At 51.2% G+C, this 21137-nt stretch overlaps 8 protein-coding genes across 8 annotated transcripts; 5 read left to right on the top strand and 3 right to left on the bottom strand.

Moving 5' to 3' along the window:
* Positions 1-12: 12 nt before the first annotated feature.
* On the top strand, positions 13-1345 carry F9C07_2225177 (26S proteasome regulatory complex, subunit RPN6/PSMD11; the record flags this gene model as incomplete). The annotated part of the gene is made up of 2 exons (XM_041289276.1): positions 13-280; positions 339-1345. 2 exons carry the CDS (start codon positions 13-15, stop codon positions 1343-1345), a joined length of 1275 nt encoding a protein of 424 aa, XP_041142220.1.
* Positions 1346-1694: 349 nt separating this feature from the next.
* On the top strand, positions 1695-3323 carry F9C07_2056120 (SWI-SNF complex subunit; the record flags this gene model as incomplete). Its single annotated transcript, XM_041289275.1, has 3 exons — positions 1695-1788; positions 1844-2751; positions 2802-3323. The coding sequence occupies 3 exons, from the start codon at positions 1695-1697 to the stop codon at positions 3321-3323; spliced, it is 1524 nt and encodes a 507-aa protein (XP_041142219.1).
* Positions 3324-3431: 108 nt separating this feature from the next.
* Positions 3432-5321, bottom strand: F9C07_2276974 (TLC domain-containing protein). The gene is made up of 2 exons (XM_041289270.2): positions 4522-5321; positions 3432-4367 (listed from the first exon to the last, which is right to left on the bottom strand). The coding sequence occupies exons 1-2, from the start codon at positions 4999-5001 to the stop codon at positions 3663-3665; spliced, it is 1185 nt and encodes a 394-aa protein (XP_041142218.1). The 5' UTR covers positions 5002-5321; the 3' UTR covers positions 3432-3662.
* On the bottom strand, positions 5322-13455 carry F9C07_2177220 (myosin class II heavy chain). Its single transcript, XM_071509385.1, has 3 exons — positions 12719-13455; positions 11836-12624; positions 5322-11775 (listed from the first exon to the last, which is right to left on the bottom strand). The coding sequence occupies exons 1-3, from the start codon at positions 12787-12789 to the stop codon at positions 5979-5981; spliced, it is 6657 nt and encodes a 2218-aa protein (XP_071363583.1). The 5' UTR covers positions 12790-13455; the 3' UTR covers positions 5322-5978.
* Positions 13456-13525: 70 nt separating this feature from the next.
* Positions 13526-14594, top strand: F9C07_9780 (60S ribosomal protein eL27). Its single transcript, XM_041284541.2, has 4 exons — positions 13526-13586; positions 13661-13716; positions 13931-14267; positions 14322-14594. Exons 1-4 carry the CDS (start codon positions 13580-13582, stop codon positions 14327-14329), a joined length of 408 nt encoding a protein of 135 aa, XP_041142216.2. The 5' UTR covers positions 13526-13579; the 3' UTR covers positions 14330-14594.
* Positions 14595-16735: 2141 nt separating this feature from the next.
* On the top strand, positions 16736-17979 carry F9C07_9779 (putative pathogenesis associated protein Cap20). The gene is made up of 3 exons (XM_041289261.2): positions 16736-16998; positions 17076-17156; positions 17211-17979. The coding sequence occupies exons 2-3, from the start codon at positions 17082-17084 to the stop codon at positions 17709-17711; spliced, it is 576 nt and encodes a 191-aa protein (XP_041142215.1). The 5' UTR covers positions 16736-16998; positions 17076-17081; the 3' UTR covers positions 17712-17979.
* A 24-nt stretch (positions 17980-18003) lies between these two features.
* On the top strand, positions 18004-19625 carry F9C07_2251913 (MAGE family-domain-containing protein). The gene is made up of 3 exons (XM_041289260.2): positions 18004-18322; positions 18376-18760; positions 18847-19625. Exons 1-3 carry the CDS (start codon positions 18296-18298, stop codon positions 19521-19523), a joined length of 1089 nt encoding a protein of 362 aa, XP_041142214.2. The 5' UTR covers positions 18004-18295; the 3' UTR covers positions 19524-19625.
* F9C07_1185084 (uncharacterized protein) lies at positions 19626-20131 on the bottom strand. The gene has a single exon (XM_071507713.1). The coding sequence runs from the start codon at positions 19946-19948 to the stop codon at positions 19676-19678; it is 273 nt and encodes a 90-aa protein (XP_071363582.1). The 5' UTR covers positions 19949-20131; the 3' UTR covers positions 19626-19675.
* Positions 20132-21137: the final 1006 nt, after the last annotated feature.

Here is a 21137-nt window from a genome sequence, read left to right as displayed (position 1 = left end):
AGACGTTCAATCATGGCGCCCTCCTCGACAACCGCCCAGCGGATAGAGGAAGCTCGGGCTCTCGCGAAGAAAGACGCTTCCAAGGCCGAGACCATCTACAAGGATATCCTTTCTAAAGGACCAGGATCGACGGAAGCTTCGTCGCGTGATTATGAAAGTGCCTTGGTCGGATTGGGAGAGCTTTATCGGGATGAGAAGAAGCCGAACGAGATCGCTGAGCTCATTAAGACTAGCCGAGACTCATTCTCATCATTCGCGAAAGCTAAGACAGCAAAGCTTGGTAAGCTGGTTGGCAGCAACACATCACTCGCCAGTCCCAATGAACTGACCCCATATAGTCCGCCAGTTACTGGACCTGTTCAGTGAGATCCCTAATACACTCGATATTCAAACCGCCGTCATCAAATCCTGCATCGACTGGGCTATCGCAGAGCGGAGATCCTTCCTTCGACAGAACCTTCAGACCCGTCTTGTGGCTATTTACATGCAGAAGCAAGCCTACTATGACGCCCTTAACCTGATCAACTCCCTCCTACGCGAGCTGAAGCGATTGGATGATAAACTTATGCTGGTTGAGGTTCAGCTGCTAGAGTCTCGGGTGTATCATGCTTTGGGCAACCAGGCTAAGGGCCGCGCGGCCTTGACAGCTTCTCGCACATCGGCCGCCTCCGTCTATACCCCTCCGAATCTGCAAGCCGGCTTGGATATGCAAAGCGGTATGCTGCACGCGGAGGACAAGGACTTTACCACCGCTTTCTCTTATTTTATTGAAGCTTTGGAAGGATACAGCTCGCTCGACGAGAGCGACAAGGCCACAGCAGCTCTGCAATACATGCTGCTTTGTAAGATTATGCTGAACCTGGGGGATGATGTGACGACTTTGCTCGGCTCCAAGCAGGCCCAGAAATATGCTAGCCCCCGTCTCGAGGCTATGAAGGCTGTCGCACGCGCTCACGCCAATCGATCCCTTGAAGAATATGAAAAGGCTCTCTCGGACTACCGGTTCGAGCTGGGCAGAGATGTATTTATTCGGAACCACCTTCGCCGACTTTATGATGCCATGTTGGAGCAGAACCTAATTAAGGTCATTGAGCCCTTCAGCCGGGTTGAGCTGGACCATATTGCCAAGATGGTAGGGCTCGACACCCCGCAGGTGGAGCGGAAGCTGTCGCAGATGATCCTGGATAAGGTGATCATCGGTGTGTTAGATCAGGGCTCTGGGTGCTTGATTGTATTCGACGAGACAGAGCGCGATCAGGCATATGACGCTGCTCTGGAAACTATCGAGAAGTTGAGCAACGTGGTGGAAGAGTTGTACACTAATCAGGCATCCCAGCTGGAGTAAATGCTTCTGTTGGTTTTTGAGTTATGTTTGGGAAATGATACAGCATTACAGACATGAATCCGGTGCAGGATAGACGGTCGAGACGCGAATACACGTAGATTTTGTTCATTATGAATATGTAACATTGATTCAGTAGTAAAAACATGTCAATGATGTCGATGCTTTGATGTTCCGGCGCATGGCCCAAACGGGTAAAGCGCGATCGCGGCAAAAGAATCGCGACTTTCAGAACTCCAAGAGACATCTTCAATACCATCGGAGACTTCAAGGTTTCATCGTCCCAGAACCCCTTCAAACCTGACTAGAGCCCTTACGGATTCGCTTTGCTCTGCTTAGCTCGCCACTAGTCATGAATGCTCCAATGCCGCCCACTTATGGACGTGGGTTCCCGCAGGCCGCCCAACGGTCTCCTGCCACGCCTCGTCGCGGACCCCAAGGACCAGGTAGTCTCCACCCCTTGATTTCGTATGTCTACCGCTCCTAATCTCGCTTACACAGCTGGCCCAGCAATGCCTGTACCCATGCCACAGCATCCCGTTCCCGCTCAGTATATCCCCGCCCAGCGCAACATGCCACACCCCAACGATGCTGCTCTTCGCCGGAGCCGCAAGCCCACCGACAAGAACATCCCCGACGGCATCGAAGATGTAGTAATCGGGGAAGGCGTACAGCAGTACAAGAACCTGCGCGATTTAGAGAAGAGATTGGACGCCGCCATCGTCCGGAAGAGACTGGACATTCAGGACTCGATCAGCAAGACCGTCAAGAAGTACCGGACGATGCGCATTTGGATTACAAACACAGTCGAGAATCAACCGTGGCAGGGCGCGACTGGCCAGAACGGGTCAGCGACTAACCCCGGCTCGGGACGTTATAAGGTGCGCATAGAGGGACGACTGCTGGATGATGACACCGATCCTACGGCCCCTGAGGACAGCGACAACGAGGGCAACGAGACGCAGGCGAATGGAGATGCCATGGATCATGACGGGAAGGATGCTAAGAAGAACACCCCGAAGCGGTCGAAGCAGCGCTTTTCACACTTTTTCAAAACGATCACGGTCGACTTCGACAAGTCTTCAACCGCGAACCCGGAGGAGGTTAAGACTGTTAACTGGACCAAGCCACAGCTTCCGGCTAATACTGTAACATTGCCCCCGACTGCCGATTTTGATTCTCTGCAGTTTTCTAGAGCTTCACAGGAGAACTTGAATGTTACCGTGAGCCTTGTCAGAGATGAGACTCCCGAGCGGTATAAGCTGAGCAAGGATCTGGCGGAGGTGCTCGACGTCGAGGAGGAAACGCGCAGCGGAATTGTGCTTGGGATTTGGGATTATATTCGCGCAATGGGTTTACAAGAAGATGAAGAGAAGCGTTTGGTCCGCTGTGATCATCGTTTGCGATCTGTATGTTCCACCTTGTTCATTACTAAATCGTCTGATACTAACATCCACAGATCTTCGGCCGAGACCAGATGTTCTTCCCACAGATTCCAGAGAGCATCGGCCACCACACCAGTCCCCTTGACCCGATCAAGCTTCCATACACCATCCGTGTCGATGAAGAATTCCACAAAGACCCCACTCCCACCGTCTACGACATTCAAGTGGCCGTGGAAGACCCGCTCCGCGCTAAGATGCTCGCTCTGACCCAGAACCCACAGTACACCGCCGGGCTGCGACAGATCTCTACTTTGGACGACCAGGTCTCGCTTATCGTCCAGGCACTGACACACTCGCGTGCCAAACACTCCTTCTACACGGCGTTGAGCAAAGACCCTGCCACGTTCCTCCGTCGCTGGGTCAACTCCCAGCGCAGGGACCTCGAGACCATCCTCGGCGAGGCAACGCGCGGTGGCGGCGAAGATGCCACTGGCCCAGAGTTCCGTCGCGGAGGCGCCGATGGCGCTTGGGACTCTCCGGTGGCCCTCGAAGCGGTGCGGTACATGCTCGCGAAGCCAGAGGCCATGCTGCGGTGATTGTGTACTGGTCATGTTTGTTTAGCTATTTTCGGATTTTGGGCTGGGGCGCTCATGCGGTGTTTGGTTCGGAGTGTTATGTATCCATTAGTCCAAGTATGCGTTTGGATGTGAATTCAACAAATCTACTATATTCCTCGATATAGTAAGATGAATTTAATGAAACCCTTATATTCAATCAGAAGGCAACATCGTAACATAAGCAGATGCAAATAAACAACCTTCAAGCCACAGCCAGAGAACAAATGATACAGAATAAGCATATACCAAGCACCGATCCACAATGCACAACCCCATCTACCCACCATATCTCACTACAAACCCTAAGTCAACACAACTCTACCTCCTCCTCCTCCTCACATCCCCCCCAACATCAACATCAACATCCCTCGCAACCCCCTCCCCAAGAAACGGACTTCCCTCCTCCTCCTCCAGCGAAGCAGCAGCCTCAAGCACAACCTTCTCCACAACCTCCTCAACCGCCTCCTCCTTCTTCTCCCCCTCCCCCTTCTTAGAACCACCCTCCTTCGGCCCCCTAAACCTCTTCAACACCGTCTCCACCATCTTCGAAAACCAATAATAGTTCAACGAATTCAACACCACATTCGCCGCAACATAAGTCCCCACTAACCAAGTCGGGACACCACCAGCCGTGAATCCAGCATACTTAAACACCTCCTCATTCGCCCTCTTACAAACTTCATCAACGCACTGCTCTGCTAGCTTGGCCCTATGGCCAAAGACGGCGGTGTTGATTGCGCTGTCCAGTACCACCGGGGATCCACCTGCAGCAGAAGGAGAGAGGGGAGATAGAGACCAGGTCTGGGTTAGGGCGGACCACATATCTTTGTAGACGAGAATGGATTGCCAGGTGCCCCAGACGAGACGGCAAGAGAAGAAGACGGAGAGGAGGAGCATGCCGTTGTACCATTGAAGTTTGGAACCGGTGAGGTTGAGTTTATCCAGGAACCAGTGGATGTTGAGGAATGGGGAGGAGAGTTCGTAGAGAATGAAGGTTGGGGAGTAGAAGTTTACGAAGGGTCTCTGTTAGTTTTCTCTGTTAGTTTTTTCTCTCGTTTCTTTCTTGATTTGATTATGGATTGGTGGAGAGTTGGGGAGACGCATGTATGGTGGTTCCGTGGGGTAAGGGAGAAGGTTTCTTTGTTATCAGATTTGGATGGGTGGAGGGGAGACATACAAACCCAAAGCTAAACACCCACAAGGCACTAATAGCATGAAACAACATGCCCACGCCAAACATCCTAATATGCACCGTACTGACGATGATATCGTAGACGAAGTATCCCTCTGCCAGGGCCTGAAGGAGTCCGGACATGCCCGTGTATCCGTAGATGCGCTCTCCGGTATCCATGTTCTTACGTTCTTTGTCGACGAACATGATATACAGGGCGAAGACGTTGATAAGCACGCTCTGGACGAGGGAGACGACATGGACGTCCCAATTGAGCTTGGTTCGTTTGTTTAGCTGTGGATAGTGCCGGGGGAACAGGATCGGGGAGAGCCATGGCGAGAGGAAGGAGTGGATGAACTGGTAGCCGGCGAAAGCGAGGATGACTTCATGGATGTGGTCTGAGAGGGCCGGGACGTTGAGGTAGAGGGCCCACGGCTCGACACGATCTCGGAGCCATGCTGGCGGAGGAGGGAAGGGGTCCAACATGCCGGCGTTGGCGGCGTTGGCGACGAAGGTGGTGAGAGCAGTTAGAGGGTAGGGTTATTATCGGTGCCTAGTCGGTGATGATGTAGTGTATGTCGGAGAGTTAAAGGAGCTTGATAGCTCCAGTATAACAGCCGAGAGCTGAGATACTGGATATAGTCGGAAAGAAAAGTCGATGTGAATCAAGGGGACGGTCAAACGGCGGTGTCTAGACGGGACCCCAGGCTAGCCATGGTCTCGAGCTGAGGTGAGGAGAAGGTCATTTATGCATCTCTAGCGATAAACTAATGAAGTGCCGCGGTTGCTCGCGTGCCTTGTAGATGCCTGATTCGTGGGGCCGCCAGTTGGGACGAAACCGTTGGGGAGGCTGACTCAGCACCTGCTGATCGCCTCGGGCCTCGTGATTGGATCACTGGACCTGATCGACTGCACTAGACTGTTTCCAGAATGCAGCTGAGCGGTCTAGAAACAATAATATGCTGTTTTAAGGGCTATATCAGTGCTATCATGGACCACAGCCCTATCTTTATCGAGAGACACGCATTCCGGTGAATCCATGTTGTATGTATCATGGTCCAGCAAATCCTATCCTGAAAGTCTTGACATCATGGCCCAAGCCTATCACATGGATATCAGCGTAGAGACATGGTTAAGAACGAGGCAAGACCCAGTCATTCGTCTGGAATGAAATTTATTACGTGGCTACAAAGCTTGGATTACAGTGGTGCAAGGGACACACGCAAGGTACGATCATAAATATATTATTGTAATGTATCTACCGCTAAACAAGAATAGACATCATGTGCATTCAAGCTAAACAAAACTATCAACAAAGGAAAAGTACAAAAGAGACGAGTCTTGAACAACTCCAAACACTGCTGGAACTTATCCGGTGGAACCGTCCATCGGTGGTATCTCAAGAATCCATATCAGGCTGCACATGATCATAAGTTAAACATCAATCAGGTCATCACCTGAAGCTATCCTGCGACACTCGCAACACCAATCCCACTGTCGCTATGTTGTCCGTAGAGTACCAATTTAGACGACTCTGAGTCTAGCTCTGGATCGTCGGCCTTAGGATCGTCATGTATATCCGAAGCACCGTCCCCGTCATCGGCAACTGAGTGAGAGCCCTTGCCAACGATTTCAGTGGCGGTGCTTGAGCCACTTAGCCGTCGATCATTAAACACAGTGCTACCTGCCCCGTACATCATACTACCGGCGTAGCTTGTTTTGCGCTCTGTACCCACATCACTTTCAATGTCACTGCGGTTCTCATCCTCCTCGGGGAACACCTCGTTCTCTTTGTTCACTACAGAGCTTCTGCCACCCCAAGATGACTTCCGATCGGAGACGTTGGACTTCACGGAGTGGCTGCGCTTCAAGCTGGCAAACCCACTGCTGACACTAGACTGACGATCGGTGGGTCCACGGTTACCGGTCACGTTGCTGAGACTGAGGATTCGTCTCTCCTTGCCGTCCTTCGTCGGAGTAGCGGCCTGCGACGCCTGAGACCGCTTCCTTAACGCCATACCAACGCTGTTACTCAAGATATTCCGAGCCTCCCGTACAGTGCTGGAAGTGCCAGCAGCACTAGGACCTCGAGCCCGAGAGCCCCGCGACTTCTTCATGTTCAGACCATTGTTGGGCCGGCTGAGCAAAACGCTGCGAGCGTGGTCGAGAACACCTTCCAAGATGCGCTTCTCGAGACTGTCTGCGCGATCCTCCATGACCTGCATCTCCTCGTGGCGGAGCTCGAGAGCCATCTCCAAGCTGGACAGTTCCTTGCCAAGTTTCGTAGTCTGCTTAACAAGGTCCTCCTTCTCGGCCTTCAGGGTCTGGATCATCTTCAGAAGAGACTCCTTCTCATCCTTGAGGTCGACAATCTCGGATTCCACTTGCTCTTTCTGTGCGTTTCTCCTCTCCAGAGCAACCGCGGCCTCTTCCGCCTCGCGGCGTTTGCGTTCGTTATCTTCGGCCACCATTGCGGACTGAGCTGCAAACATCTCGGTCATCTTGCGGGACGTCTCCATAATATCCTTGTGCATCTCGTCCAGCTTCATCATCTGCGTGACGGACTGATCGGTATTTGTTGCGTGATCGATGAGGGTATCGAGCTTATCGTGAATTGGCCCATTGTTCTCCGCAGCGTGGTTGAGCAGCTCATCCAACTTGTCATACATCTGACTATTGGTGCTAGTAGTTTGGCTGAGGAGCTGATCAAGTTTCTCGTGCACTTGGTCGTTCGTCACCCGCTCAACCAGGATGTTCAGGGCCTCCTGCACCTTCTCATTCTTCGCATGATGCAATAGGTTGTCCAGCTTCTCCTGGACCTTGCTGTCATCGTACTTTTCCGGCTCAGGCGGTGGTAAAGCGGGGAGCATCTGGGGAATAGTCGAAGGAAGGGCAGACAAGTCGGTCTTGATAGCCTCAGCCGACTTTTGCGAGTGATCGTAATGCTGTCCGACAATATTGAGAATCTCCTGGATAGATTCCAAGACTTGCGGATGGAACTCATGCAGCTTGCTTTCCACACGATCTGTGGCAGCGGCAGCCCGCTCAATGTCGGATCGGGCCTGTTCCTGCTGGGTCTTCACTTCGTTGTGCATCTCTTCCATCTTGTTGTAGGAGACATCCACCTTCTCCAGGAAGGACTTGGTATCCTCACTGATGCGCTCACAAGCCTCATTAACGCTGTCGCCCATGGTACCGATAACAAGCTTAATGTCCTCTGCAAGAGATTTGGTATCAGTTGCGGCTTCAAGGTGGGCGTTGTCACGTTCGACAGACTCCGAGAATTTTGTATCCATCGCAGTCTGCATGTCGTCGTATTTAGCCATGACTTCGCCCAGTTTCTCGTCGATCTTCGCTCCAAGCTCCACTATAATTGCCGCTCTGGTCTCGTCCTGCTTGACAAGAGAAGCGGCATCGCGCTCCTCCTTTTCGAGTTTGTGCGCGTCCTGTTCACCGCGTGCGCGCTCGAACTCGCGATTGATGAGTTCTGTGAGTTCCTTAACATTTTCGACTGTCGTAAAACTCTCCGCCGAGACTGCTAAGCCTTCCAGAAGCTGCTTCAGCTCAGAGAGACCCTCACTACTTCCATCTAGCTTGCTCTTGAGTTCATCACCAAGTCCTTCGACCACAGCCTTGGCCTCCTCGATCTTTTCAGCGAGACCGGCGTGTTCCACCTTGCGGGCCTCGAATCCTTGTGCTGTCAATTCATTCTCAGCCTCCACCTTCTCTTTAAACTCAGTGACCAGGGCCGACAGATCTTGAACCTCCGTCTTGGTAGGCAAGGTCTCCGGGTCCGGCAGCTTCAGCTCATCGATCTGGGTTTTCACTTCAAATATCATGGCCTCTACCGTCTGTAGGTCGGCCTTGACCAATTTCTCGGTGTCGCTCGCGTCTTCCGGGCTTTTGCCTTTCAACTCGTCGAGGGCCAGCCACATATCCTTCATCAGAGTCTCCAAGGTACCAATCTCGGACTTGGTAGGGCCCTCAGCTTCCAAGCGGGTGCTTAGTTCGAATAGGGCTTCCTTCGTCTCCTTGACCATGGATTCCAAGCTGCCAAGCTGCTCGGCTCTGGCGAGCTCATCCGCGGCGGGGAACTTCATCTCGTCGAGCTGAGCCTTCGTGCTCCGCAACAACGTCTCGATCGCGTCCGTGTCCTCCTTCTTGGCTGTGGTCTCATCTGCAGGGTTCTCGCGTGCCACAATGCCCGTAACAGAGCCCTGGAGCTCGTGTAGGCCTGCCAGGACCTCATCCAGGTGTTCTTTCTTGAGCGCGTCTGTGGCTGGTTCCGCGGCGCGCGGTGCGGATTCAATGGCTTCGACCTTCGTTTGAAGCTGGGAAATGAGAGATTTGAGCGCTTCCATGTCGCTACTGATGTCGGGTTGATTGTGTGGAATATGTTGATTGGCTTGACTGGCAAGCATCAGCTCTCCGCCTCTGGTTGTGGTAACATCCTCGGCGTCCAGCTGAGACTTGCGCAACATCTCGACGTCGGCTTTGAGACTGCTAAGTCCTTCCTTCAGAGTGTCAAGAAGCTCGTTGTAATCGAACTCCACTGGTCTCTCCAACAGTTTGCCTAGGTCGTCCCGAATATTACCAACACCATCGTTAAAAACGTCGATCAGGTCACCAGTTGAGAAGTCATTCTCGCCAAGGTCCCGCGAACGACTACCCTCGTCACGAAAAGTCTCAAGATTTTCCCGTAGAGCGGCAATAATCTCGTCCTTATCAATCCGGTCGCCACGGAAGCTTTCCAGATGCTCGCGCAGCGCCGCAATGATCTCATCCTTGTCACTTGTCTCGCTCTTCTCACCCCGGAAAGTGTCAAAGCTCTCACGAAGAGCGGCAATAATTTCATCCTTGTCAGTGGTCTCTCTCTTCTCGCCACGGAAGCTTTCAAGATGCTCGCGAAGAGCGGCAATGATCTCATCCTTGTCACTCTTCTCGCTCTGCACGCCCCGGGCAGTCTCAAGATTCTCACGGAAAGCGGCAATGATCTCGTCCTTATCGGTCCGCTCGCCACGGAAGCTTTCGAGATGCTCGCGAAGCGCAGCAATGATCTCATCCTTGTCACTTCTCTCACTCTTCTCGGCCCGGAAAGAATCGAGGTTCTCACGGAGAGCGGCAATGATTTCCTCTTTGTCACTCTTCGGCGCTTGAGGCTCCGCACGAACAAGACTCATATTCATCGACTCCCGGAGCTGCTCAAACTCCTGTTTGATAATGGTGGCAATATCCTGGCTCTTAGGGGCTTTCTGAGCCTCCGAGACATCGCGAATGGCATCGAGGATTTCCTCCTTATCAGTTGAGGTGCTCTGTTCTGTCCGAAGGAGAGTGCTAATTGTAGATCGAAGGTGCTCAAACTCCTTCTCCATTGCATCGAGAAGTTCTGGAGTATCCGGGTTGCGGGGAACACTGGCCACAACGCTCTCAGCGATTGTCCTTTCCATATCCGCCTGGAGCAGTCGGAAGCCTTCCTTCACGGTGTCCATGATTTCATGCGAGCCAGAGGCTTCGGCGGCGGTAGCAGCGTAGCCTTCGACCTCCTGTCGCACCACAGCGATGCCGTCCTTGATTGCGTCCAGGATTTGTATGGTGTCGTTCTCTTTGGCAAGAGACTGCTGCTTCAGTTCCTCTCTCATACCGTCATGGTGCTCCAGGACTCGTTCAAGGATCTGGTCCCCGACGTTGTGGTTTTCGGCGTTGGCCTCGTGAAGACCAGCTGAGATAGCTTCCATGAGATCATCCTTGTTTAATTCGATCTCGCGGGTTATGCTGTTCTGGGCCTCGAGGCCCTCGGCAATAGCGGCGAGAATCTCATCGCGGGAAACCGTAGGCTGGACATTGGTACTGAGAGTCGACTGCTGAGCATAGAATGCATCGTTGACGGCACTGGCGACATCCTCCTTGGTGACGTACGGTTGCTCAAGCTGACGAGCAGAGCTGAAGTGCGCTTGGATACCCTCCGCGACCGCGCTCATGATTTCTTCGCGATCAAGGCCAGAGTCAAGTGACTGCCTCGTAAGTGCACTCTGGGATGCTACGGATTCGGTAACTGCCTGCAGTATATCTTCCCGAATAGCATCCAACTTCTCGTCATGGACAGATCTAGTAGCAGTCTGGGAGGTTTCGAGACATTCGCGGATCGTGTGCACGATCTCGTCCTTGGTGATAGTGGGCGGTTGTTCGAACTGTTGCATACCCGCCTGTACAGCTGCCAGGACTTGATCATATGTGACAGCGTCTTCATGCCGCGGCTGATAGGCTTTGAGACCTTCTGACAGACATTCCAGGATCTCATCACGTTCAAGTCCAAAGTTCTCCAACTCAATTTCGGGCTTGTACGTTTCCCAGGCATCTCTAACTGCGTCCAAGATATCATCCTTCTCCATCGTAGCGCCCCTCGGCTCATCCCGCAGGTGTGATAAGTTGAGATCATTAAAGGCCCGCTGGACAATGGAGTATATCTGGTTGCCGTCCATCGCGGAGCGGAATTCTGACAAAGCCGATGAATGCTGCTTATTTTCGCTCATGATTGCTTCCAACTGCTCCCTCAGCTCGCACAGACTGTCGTTGACAATGGCGGAGATCTCCTCCTTTCCGGGACCTGCTGGCTTGTCCTCTGCGGCCTCGCGAGCTATCTCAATCTCTTCCAGTTTCCGAGCCAGGTTTCGCCCCATGCCCAGCACCTCGCCGCGCAACTCGCGCACCAGTGCTTTCACTTCATTGGTCATCCCACCTCCTTCGATCACGCTGTTTTTCACACGTCGCATGATTGATAGCATTTCCTCCGTTGTCTGCTCGTCAGAGTGAGACATGGAGCGTGTTGATAGTCGGCCATTGTCCCCGTGAACCATGTCGAGGTCTGGAGCATATAAATGCTCCGGGTCCATGGATTTTGATCTGCCTGTCTTGAAAGCAGCAGTACCGGTGACAGAGGGTGCACGTGTCCGCACCAAAGCCTTGCTCTCCCACTCATCCTTGACGATACTCAGGATCTCCTCCAGCATCTTTGTGATCCTACTATCAAGTGGTTCGCCGGGAGTGTCCGAGACGGGGCGGGCTTTAATCGCGTCAACCAATTCCGTAATCTTTTCCTGGCCTTCCTTGGTGGCCATCTCCCGGAGTACCTTCTCCAACAGCGCAATACTGGCCGAGCCATCGGAGATGGGCGTAGGCGAAGCGGCCAACTCGCGTTCCATTGCCGCCGCGAAGGGATTAGGACTTGACATCCGTCCATAGCTCTTCTTCGAGTTCGGAGAACTATCCGATTCCCTATGGTTAACACCACTGTCAGAACCCAGGAGAGTACTGAAATCAAACCTTGTGGCAGCATCAGCATCCAAGAATCTCGAATTCAAGTTGGAGGATAGCTCCCGGAGGCTTTTCCGGATATCCTCGTCTCGTGCATTCGTGGCGGCTTTCAGGCTAACGAGGTCTGTCGCATTGTCTTTGCTTCGGCGGCTCAGTTGGGCCATTTCGCGCTGGAGGTTGCTGGCGATATCGGTAAGACTGTGGATTTGCGTAGACAAGGATTCGAAGCTATAGTTTGGAGGACGGCTCGGCCCTACGAACGGATCCGACTCGACGCTCTTCGGTTGCGAATCAGGCTCGCAGGGCAGTTGCATGTTCTGCAGTGCGAGCATGGTGGCAGAGGGCGGGGTGCTTTCCCCGAGAATCGGTTTAGAGAGATAACGGGGCGAGATGAGCAAGTTCGGGGGCTCGGGCTCTGACTCCGGCTCTTCTATCTCAGACTTCATTAGACTCTTCTCCGGCAACTTTGTCGTTGAATCAAACGTTGACGCTCGTTGGGGCCGTTCCGGCGATTTGCTCTCTAGATAGTTTAAGAACTCGGATCGCGGATCCGGGCTATTCTGAAAGGACTGCATGCGCTTGTGGAATTGGCCTTTGATCAGAGACTTCTCTGGCGAAGACTTGGGTGGCATGGGATTGGAGATGTATGGACTTGGGGCGTTTTCCCGCATCTTCTCTGTAAATGTGGCCGCCATCGCTTGGATACCGGGCGAAACGTTGCCCTTGGTCGCCGGGCTGGTCGAACCGGGGTTCATGGGCAGCGGTGGAGGCGCCCGTTCGGGGTCTGAACTGTCCCACCTTCATTTCCACGATATCAGGGTCAGTCTGCGGCAATCCCTTGTTTGCCATTGGACGGCAAAAGGTCTTTGTTTAGGTGATACTTGAGACATACATGGGAATTGATTGATGTCTGACAACGAGCTCCCGGTCTCGGGAACCGTCGCGAGTGTGAGCAGCCGGCATTATGAGACCTGGCTTATGGAGTGAATTTCCTGTATCCTTCGTTCGTCGATAGTTGAAAGAGAAATTTGAATCGGGGGCAACAGGGGTTAATGTAGGTGGAATGCGCAGAAGAATGTTCGTCAATTAAGGTCGTTAGGCATATCAATTCGTCAAAACAAAGCAAAAATAGATAACTCTTGGTCGCATCAAAGGACGTTGTACAACGGGGAAACAAGGGTCGTCAAAACAGAACAAAAAAAAAAAAAAAGAAAAAGTATCAATGCGCTTGCTATCGACGGATGGAGGGGAGGGAAGGAACTAGACGACGAACGGATCACAACAGAAAAGACCCGGAGGGTAGAGTAGATCTTGGAGTAGATAATCAATTAAAAAAGAAGTAAGTGACCCAAACAGCCGAGTGGAGTTTGAGAACTGGAGGGAGATTTTAATGGTAGCTCATGGGGCATCAACCAGCAGCGGGACCAATCTCTCGTGTACACATCAAAGCTTCGTCCTAGCAACCGATAGACGCCCCGTTGCCGAGTAAACAATGCCGTCATGGGCGGTGAAAGAACAAGTTGATCCGATGGCCGGGCATCTCGGGCACTAAGCTTGTTGGGGAAACTATCCCAGAACAGCTTAGCGACGGAGCATCGGTAATGCAACCAATGAGAGGCGGGCGCACAAAAGCCCTGAGCAAGCCCTGATTCTCAAGCGAAAAAAAGAACGTCGTCGGCGGAGACTCTCTTTACTCGACCGAAGCACATCGACAACCAACCCCATCGACCTTGTTGCCGCCGGGACTTTCACAATGAAGTGTTAGTTGAACGCTCTACCACCTCGATTTTTGATTCACTACGTTTGAATGCCAGCTGACAGGATGTCGCGATAGTCATGAAAGTGGGCCGTGTGGCCATCATCACCCGTGGCCGTTACGCCGGTAAGAAGGTACGACACGAAATGATTCCCTTTTCAGTTTCTGCGCGTGGCGGATTGTGTGTTATGGCGTTTGTTTTGGCGAGAGCGAATAAATTTGAGACGACAAAAAATTACGACACATTGAACGACATCCAGCGAGAGTTAGATGGGCGGAAGATAGCGTGTTACGGTTTTCAAGGATGAGACGTGTGAAGGGATGAAGCTGACAGGACCGCTGGTATAGGTCGTCATTGTCCAGCCTAACGACACTGGCTCCAAGGCGCACCCCTTCGCCTATGCCGTCGTTGCCGGTATCGAGCGTTACCCCCTGAAGGTCACCCGCCGCATGGGTAAGAAGACCGTCGAGAAGCGCAGCCGCATCAAGCCCTTCATCAAGGTTGTCAACTACAACCACTTGATGCCCACCCGTTACACCCTCGAGCTCGAGGGTCTCAAGGGCTCCGTCACCAACGACACCTTCAAGGAGGTCTCCCAGCGTGAGGACGCCAAGAAGACCGTCAAGAAGGCCCTTGAGGACCGCTACACCAGCGGCAAGAACCGTTGGTTCTTCACTCCTCTTCGTACGTTTTGCTTTTCGTCATATAATACATGGGCGCATGCTGACCGGTGAACAGGTTTCTAAACGGGGTTTTTTTGGGCGTTATGTCGTTTGAGCGCGCAAGGTCTTAGATGAGGCAAGCAAAAAAGGGCATCGAGCACATTCGGTTCATGACACAAGAGGACGGATACCATAGCTGGCGGAGGCATGGGGAATGTATCGATGTACAAGTCCAGGACTTGGCCATTTTTCTTTTTTGATAATGAAGGAGGCCACCGAGATCTGGCGTCCTCGCAATGAAATGGAAATATGAACAAATTCAAAATCTTCCTTTGTCTGAGATGACTACGATGTGACTACAGAATTCCGAACTATACCCCGTGACTTGGACTACCGCAACACCCGAGTCGAAGTTTTTTTCTCTTCTTTTTTTTTTTTTTTGTTTTCATCAATTTGACTCTGGTGCCTACTCTGGATTATTTCCCCCAAACCACCACCCCCCATGGAGATATATATAACTATATCGTGTTCCCCTCCCTACCGAACCATCAAGTCAAGTACGCAGAAGCGCACACGTGCCCAAGCAGAGGGCCAACTCCCCATCCTCTTGGCGCATCAGAGAATCCCCGCATCTTCCGTACCTCCGCAATCAAGCAAACCGGAAGGACAGTAGCAGCAATCCGAAGAAGCGGGGAACACCAACCGTCAACTCTCCAGAGCCACCTCATCGCCGTAGCCGCTGTACTCCGGGCGCAAGTGGAACGGCGTCATCGTAGACGGACTGGACCGGTCCATGCATGCGAGACCAAAACATCGGGCGGTTAGTCCTCTACGAATGGCCGTGCGGGATGCGGTAGGTCACCGTTAGTCGGTGGTAAGCGAGAGCTCGTATTGAGCGAATCGAACTATTGTAATTAGGTAGTAGGGTTCTCTCGTTGAGAATTGCGAGCAGCGTCTAGGTTCCCTGTTGCGGGTGGGATCCGCTGCGGTAGGAAGAGACGCGGATGTGCCTGTCTGTGCTCTTGCTTGTGAATTGGGGATTGGCGATTTCTCCGCGGTTAGATCTAGGATGATGAGGTTTATGTTGAGTTATTTTAAATTCTTTCTTTTTTGTTTTTCTTTTTGTCTTTTTGTCCTTTTTTGTGACGGTCTAGAATATGTGCCAGGAATTAATGAACACTTCTCAGTCTTGGCTACAGTATCTTGTTGGTTGGAGTTCCTCGTCGAATGGCAGGTAAAATGTCAGAAATATATAATGACATGCATAACACAGTCTATGCCACCATATGCAATGCCGCAGCACCGATTCACATTCCACAAGCCATGGACAAGGACCAGACCAGTAGAGATTACGATCATGTGCTGAGAGACTCTCCTGACGAAATGAATTCCACATGATGAGATCCAGGGTCTGCCAGCCACAGGTACCTAGGTCCTTTAGCCTACTCGTATATCCCAGTGAGACCCGACCGCTTGCGACAAATGTCCAATGCAACCTAGTCGCTCCGATCATATGGGAAAGAGCATGGCAATCCACGCAAAAGTACGATGCACGGAGTTGGCGCTAGATAATGCCATGCCGGTCGAGAGTTAGGATGTATCAATTTAAAATTTGGGACGCTGGTGCTTGACAGAGAGACGGGGCCAAGGAGAGCGATTGTTGGCTAGACAGACGGCGCTCAGACCAACGAGGCGGATCCAACTCAAAAGGGGAAACGAAGAGAAAAGCCTGGATGGTAAAAAGTCTCTGTGGTTTGGATGAAGGCCAAGGCCGGTGGTCGAGAGGAGGCGTCGCTTCATCACTGGTTAGTCATGCATGATTCATGTATTTTATTCTCAGAAGTCTTGTCAATATTTGTTTGATTTATTTATTTTATTTTGTTTATTTTATTTTGTTGAGATAGGATTGAAATAAAATAAAACAGAAGAGAGAAATCCAAATAACCTTTCGTAAATAAGTTTAGAGGATCATCATGGAGGCGTCGATAATAATAAACGATCATCTAGGACGAGGATGCTGTGTATTAGTACTAGTAGTATTATATTAGCACTCTGTAGACACTCAGTAAGAGAAAAGTGTGACCCGCAATCACATGCCGTCAGCCCACTTCCCAAACCACTTCATTTGCCTTTCCGGATTCAACGTCCATCAAATCTTCTCGCCCGCCACGACGATAACGCAATGTGCTGGAAGCTCCAAAGATCATTCGATTTGCGACACCTTATCTCTCGCTTCCAAGGAACCAGTCCGTCTACCCTTGAACCCAGATTGCAAATATTTCACAACTGATGCGGTTGGAACTGCAACCAGATGACGATTGGGCCGACCATGCGAACAAATAAGACTATGCTGGACTATCTCTCGACGATATTCTAGGCCGATGATGAGTCGTAGTGTAACACTATTTATTTTATTCGATTTTATTCTGATTTATGTATTTTTTTTTTTTTTTTTGCCCCTCCGCTTGCGTTCAGTCACTCTGCGGATCCGCTATCACATGCGTTTTTTATTATCGTCGATTCTTAATAGCAAATTCGATTCTATCTGATGTGATGGTTTAATATCTCGAAGCCTAATAAATATCCTCTGTCCTGGCCATTTTCTCCCACGGACTGACTTATCTTGACCCTCCCTCTTTTCTTCTCTTCCCCCCCACCAAGCTTTCTTATATAACCTCTGCCCTCCTACCAGTGGCACATCGACTTCCCTTATTCTCCGATCGTTCGTCGCTTACATACTTCTACCCTCTCAGGTATGCTATGCGATGCAATGCACCTCGCCGATCCTCATCCAGTTCCACCCCATATACTAACCTCCCACCCTCCACAGCAACCGATGCCTCACGCAGAGCCAAAGAAGATGGGTGAAAACGCTGTCAACGGCGAGAAGGTCCACTCGCACTTCCTCGATGTAAGTTATATTTCTATTGTGAATTTTCGGCACCATCACTCACCCTTTTTACAGCACCTCACATCCTACCCCCTCGTCTCCGACTCCATCTCCGTCTTTAAGAGCAACAAGTACGGCGCCAAGTCCATAGAGTACGCCGACCAGAGCTATGACCGCATCGCGAAGCCCTTCCTGCCCTACTTCTCCAAACCCTACGGCTACATCGCCCCCTACCTGGCCCGCGCAGACTCCCTCGGCGACCAAGGACTGTCTCAGATCGACTCGCGATTCCCGTTGATCAAGGAGGACACCGAGAAGCTCCGGAACACCATCTACGATAACGCCACTTACCCGGTGCGAGTCGTGGGCGAAGTCAAGTCCCATGTCTTTGACACCTACGGATCCGAGTACAAGAAGTGCGGTGGTGACGGGGTGGTGGCCAGCGGCAAGGCGCTGATCACGACCAGCTTGGTCCTGTCGCAGGAGTCGCTGGGCTTCCTCAGCTCCTTGCTGCAGGCCAAGAAGGAGCAAGTGAAGGACGTGGTCAACGACAAGACCGACAAGGCCAACAACTAGAGAGGGATGGTGTTTCAATTTCACTGGAGGGTTCTTTGTCCAGCAAGCTTTTATGTTTAATTTCTGTTTCTAGAAGGGTGTTTTGATTTTTTTGCGCAGCTACTTGATTTATTCATTTCTCTTTCCAGACATCGGAGCCATGTCTTATGGCGACCGGTCCTTTGATACACTACCCCATCTCGATGTTATCAATACCCAATTGGATCTCCCCTCGAACCAACCGTAACCCTCCGACACAAAACAAATTAATATAAGATCCCTCAATCAGAAAACAATAAAAAGAAACAAACTAAAATAAAACACAAGTAAAACAAGACAAAACAACAATGGCGCAACAGCAGTCAAGAAAAACTTCCATCAACTGATCCTCGCAGATCACATGTGATCGAACATGTGACTGCCCAATCGAGTTCCAACTATCACGGTCCATCCCAGATCAGCCTAGCGCCATCTCTACTCGCGTCGCGACTCTCAATTAGGCAGTATCAATATCTGATATCTCGATAACGATATCCCAAATTATACCCACCCAGTATCCCACCACTCCAACCCAATACTGGGAAAAGACCCCAAAAGATAGAAAAATGCCCCTCATCCGCAAACGCCGCGCCGTAAGCCCAATCCAACCCCATAAAAAGAACCAAACCCAACTAACAACCTAAAGGACCCCCCACCCTCAAACTCCGAAGCAGACTCATCCGGCTCAGAAGAAGACCAAAGCCAAGGCCCAACTCCCCAACGCCGCCGCACCTCCAACCAAAACCAACACCAAACCCAAGCCTCCGCCTCCGACACCGACGACGATGCAACCCACCACCCGAGCAGCACCGACGTGATGGTCAAGAAGATGGTGCGACTCGCCCTGGCCAGCGAGTATGCGCGGCAGCCGATCCGCCGGACGGAGATTAGTGCCAAGGTGCTGGGCGATCAGGGGGTGAGACAATTTAAGGTGGTGTTTGAGTCGGCGCAGAAGGTGTTGCGGGAGAAGTTTGGGATGCAGATGGTGGAGTTGCCGGGGAGGGAGAGAGTTACGATACATGATCGGCGGGGTGCGTTTTTTCTCCTCTATCTCAAGGATGGGGGGTGTTTATGTTGCTTTGGGGGAGTGAGTGCTAATTGAGATGGATAAATCTAGCGGCCCAAAAAGTCGAAAAACCCTCCTCGACAAACAAATCCTGGATCGTGGGTAGTACGTTACCGGCCGCGTATCGACGTCCTGAGATTCTGCCGCCGACGAAAGCCCCCGGGGAGAGTACCTATACCGGGTTATACTCGTTTATCATCGCCGTGATCATGCTCAATGGGGGGTCCTTACCGGAGCAGAAGCTGGATCGGTATCTGGCGCGGACGAACGCCGATACGTATACGCCGATTGATCGGACGGATCGGTTACTGCAGCGGCTGTGTAAAGAGGGGTATCTGGTTCGAACGCGGGAGATGGATGGCGGCGAGGAGCTGGTTGAGTATATGGTGGGACCGAGGGGGAAGATGGAGGTTGGGACTGCGGGCGTGGCGGGGCTGGTGAGGGAGGTTTATGGGGTTGGGAATACGGAGGAGCAGAGGGAGGATTTTGAGGCGAGGTTGGCCAGGAGTTTGGGGATTAAGGTGCCTGAACCGCGGGAGGAAGAGGAGGAGCAGAATGGGGACGTTGAGGGGGAGGAGACGCAGAGGAGACAGTCGCAGAGACGGGGGAGAACGGAGGAGGAGGAAGAGAGTGAGGATGAGGATGAGGATGAGGAGGAGGAGGAGGAGGAGGAGGAGGAGGAGGAGGAGGAGGAGGAGGAGGAGGAGGAGGAGGAGGATAGTGATTGAAATTTATGGAATGCTGGCTATGTTGATGTTGAATTTGTGGTTTTTTGTTTGATACCCTAGCAATCGTACAGATATTGGATATGACATTTTCCAATGAGTATTTATATGAAGGCGATGTTACTACAGGACCAAGAGTTGGCAATTTCTACCAACTAACAAGACAGATTCATACACCTAATGAATGAACATGCAATCGAGATCGTACTAACTAGCCTGGCAACGAACATCTTGAATACCAGAGCAAGGCCAGCGCAACCGAGAGAGTAAGAACAATGCTTCCAGTGTTCTACACCCATAGCATCTAGACGACTTCCCTCCCAAAAGAATAGAAGAAAAAAAAAATAAATAAATAAATTAAAATAAACAGATAAAAATATATCAACAACTACCATCACGCCACTCAAGACCGAGCACCACTCAACCATCCCTACCCAAGCCACAAGTATCTACCCAACGAGCCCAGAGTCCAACTGCCTCTAGACTTAGTTAAGTAGTACCATAGTACAGTATATCACATCCCAAGAAAAGACAACAGACGATATACATGGGAAGCTTATACTAGGAGAGTCCAATGGTATGCCACGTCCAAAGACACGCGCCCAAGCTGTGATACACGGGGAATAAATGGATCAGTGACGGCATAGAAATTATTTAAATCAAGACCGGTGAGGGTAACATGGGTACAAGGCTGCCTATGGTGGGTGTGATGTGATACATTGCTTTCTTCTGGCTGGTATGTCAGGAACGCTTTGGTCTGGTGGTAGTAGGGAGGAAGCTTTTTGGTGTTCTTGTTCATGTTATATGGATTGGTTCGGTGGGGTTAGGTTGATTACTGATTATATCTCTTGCCTGTGAATAGGGGAGTAAAGTATCATGGATGGTAATGGGACTTATATCTGGTTGGAGACTTAGTATAAACTGTATAGTAATCGGTTGGGTATGTGTCATGTTGGACGAATGGCACTTGTGTTTTTCAATCACCATAGCTATAGCCTGGGTACCAACTCTGTAGCCGCTGTTGGGACAGCAATGGTTGATATATTTCCTTCTATCAACGTAAGGTAAATGGTTGGTATTCGAGGTGGATTCTACTGGCTTATCTGGTGTTGCCATGGTTGGCTGGTTTGTTGGTGATGCTCTGATGAATGTATGAGAGTAAGCCGGACGGAATTCTTGTCAATAAATTTCGATTTATAGGTTAATAAATGCCATTATCTTTGCTATAATTCGTCAATCGGAGATAATATTGGCCTACTCAAAGGAGACTTAAGATAAGAATCTGTGCCACCGATGAGGATGTGTAGAAACACCTTGGGGCCTACGAGCTTCTTGGCTATCCCATGCTATCAAGCACACCACCAATAGCAAGCAGAACAAGCAGATCAAGGAGAGTTAACCGTACCTAGAATTCATAAACAAAGTAAACATGCGAGGTCGTAAATCGAAAATCATCCCGCATTGGGTTAGGGGAGCCGGTTGTTTCAGAGTGGGACATGTAATCTTACTCTCAAGCCCTAATTGTTACTGTCGTCCATCTACCGACGGTGGGTCTGGCATACTTACTGTCTGATAAGCACCTGCAAGCTTTCCCACCAATCCTCTACTCAGGCCATG

The sequence above is a fragment of the Aspergillus flavus genome, chromosome 2, assembly GCF_009017415.1.
Source record: "Aspergillus flavus chromosome 2, complete sequence".
Taxonomy (NCBI): Eukaryota; Fungi; Ascomycota; class Eurotiomycetes; order Eurotiales; family Aspergillaceae; genus Aspergillus; species Aspergillus flavus.
This window is presented reverse-complemented; position numbering and strand designations above follow the sequence as displayed.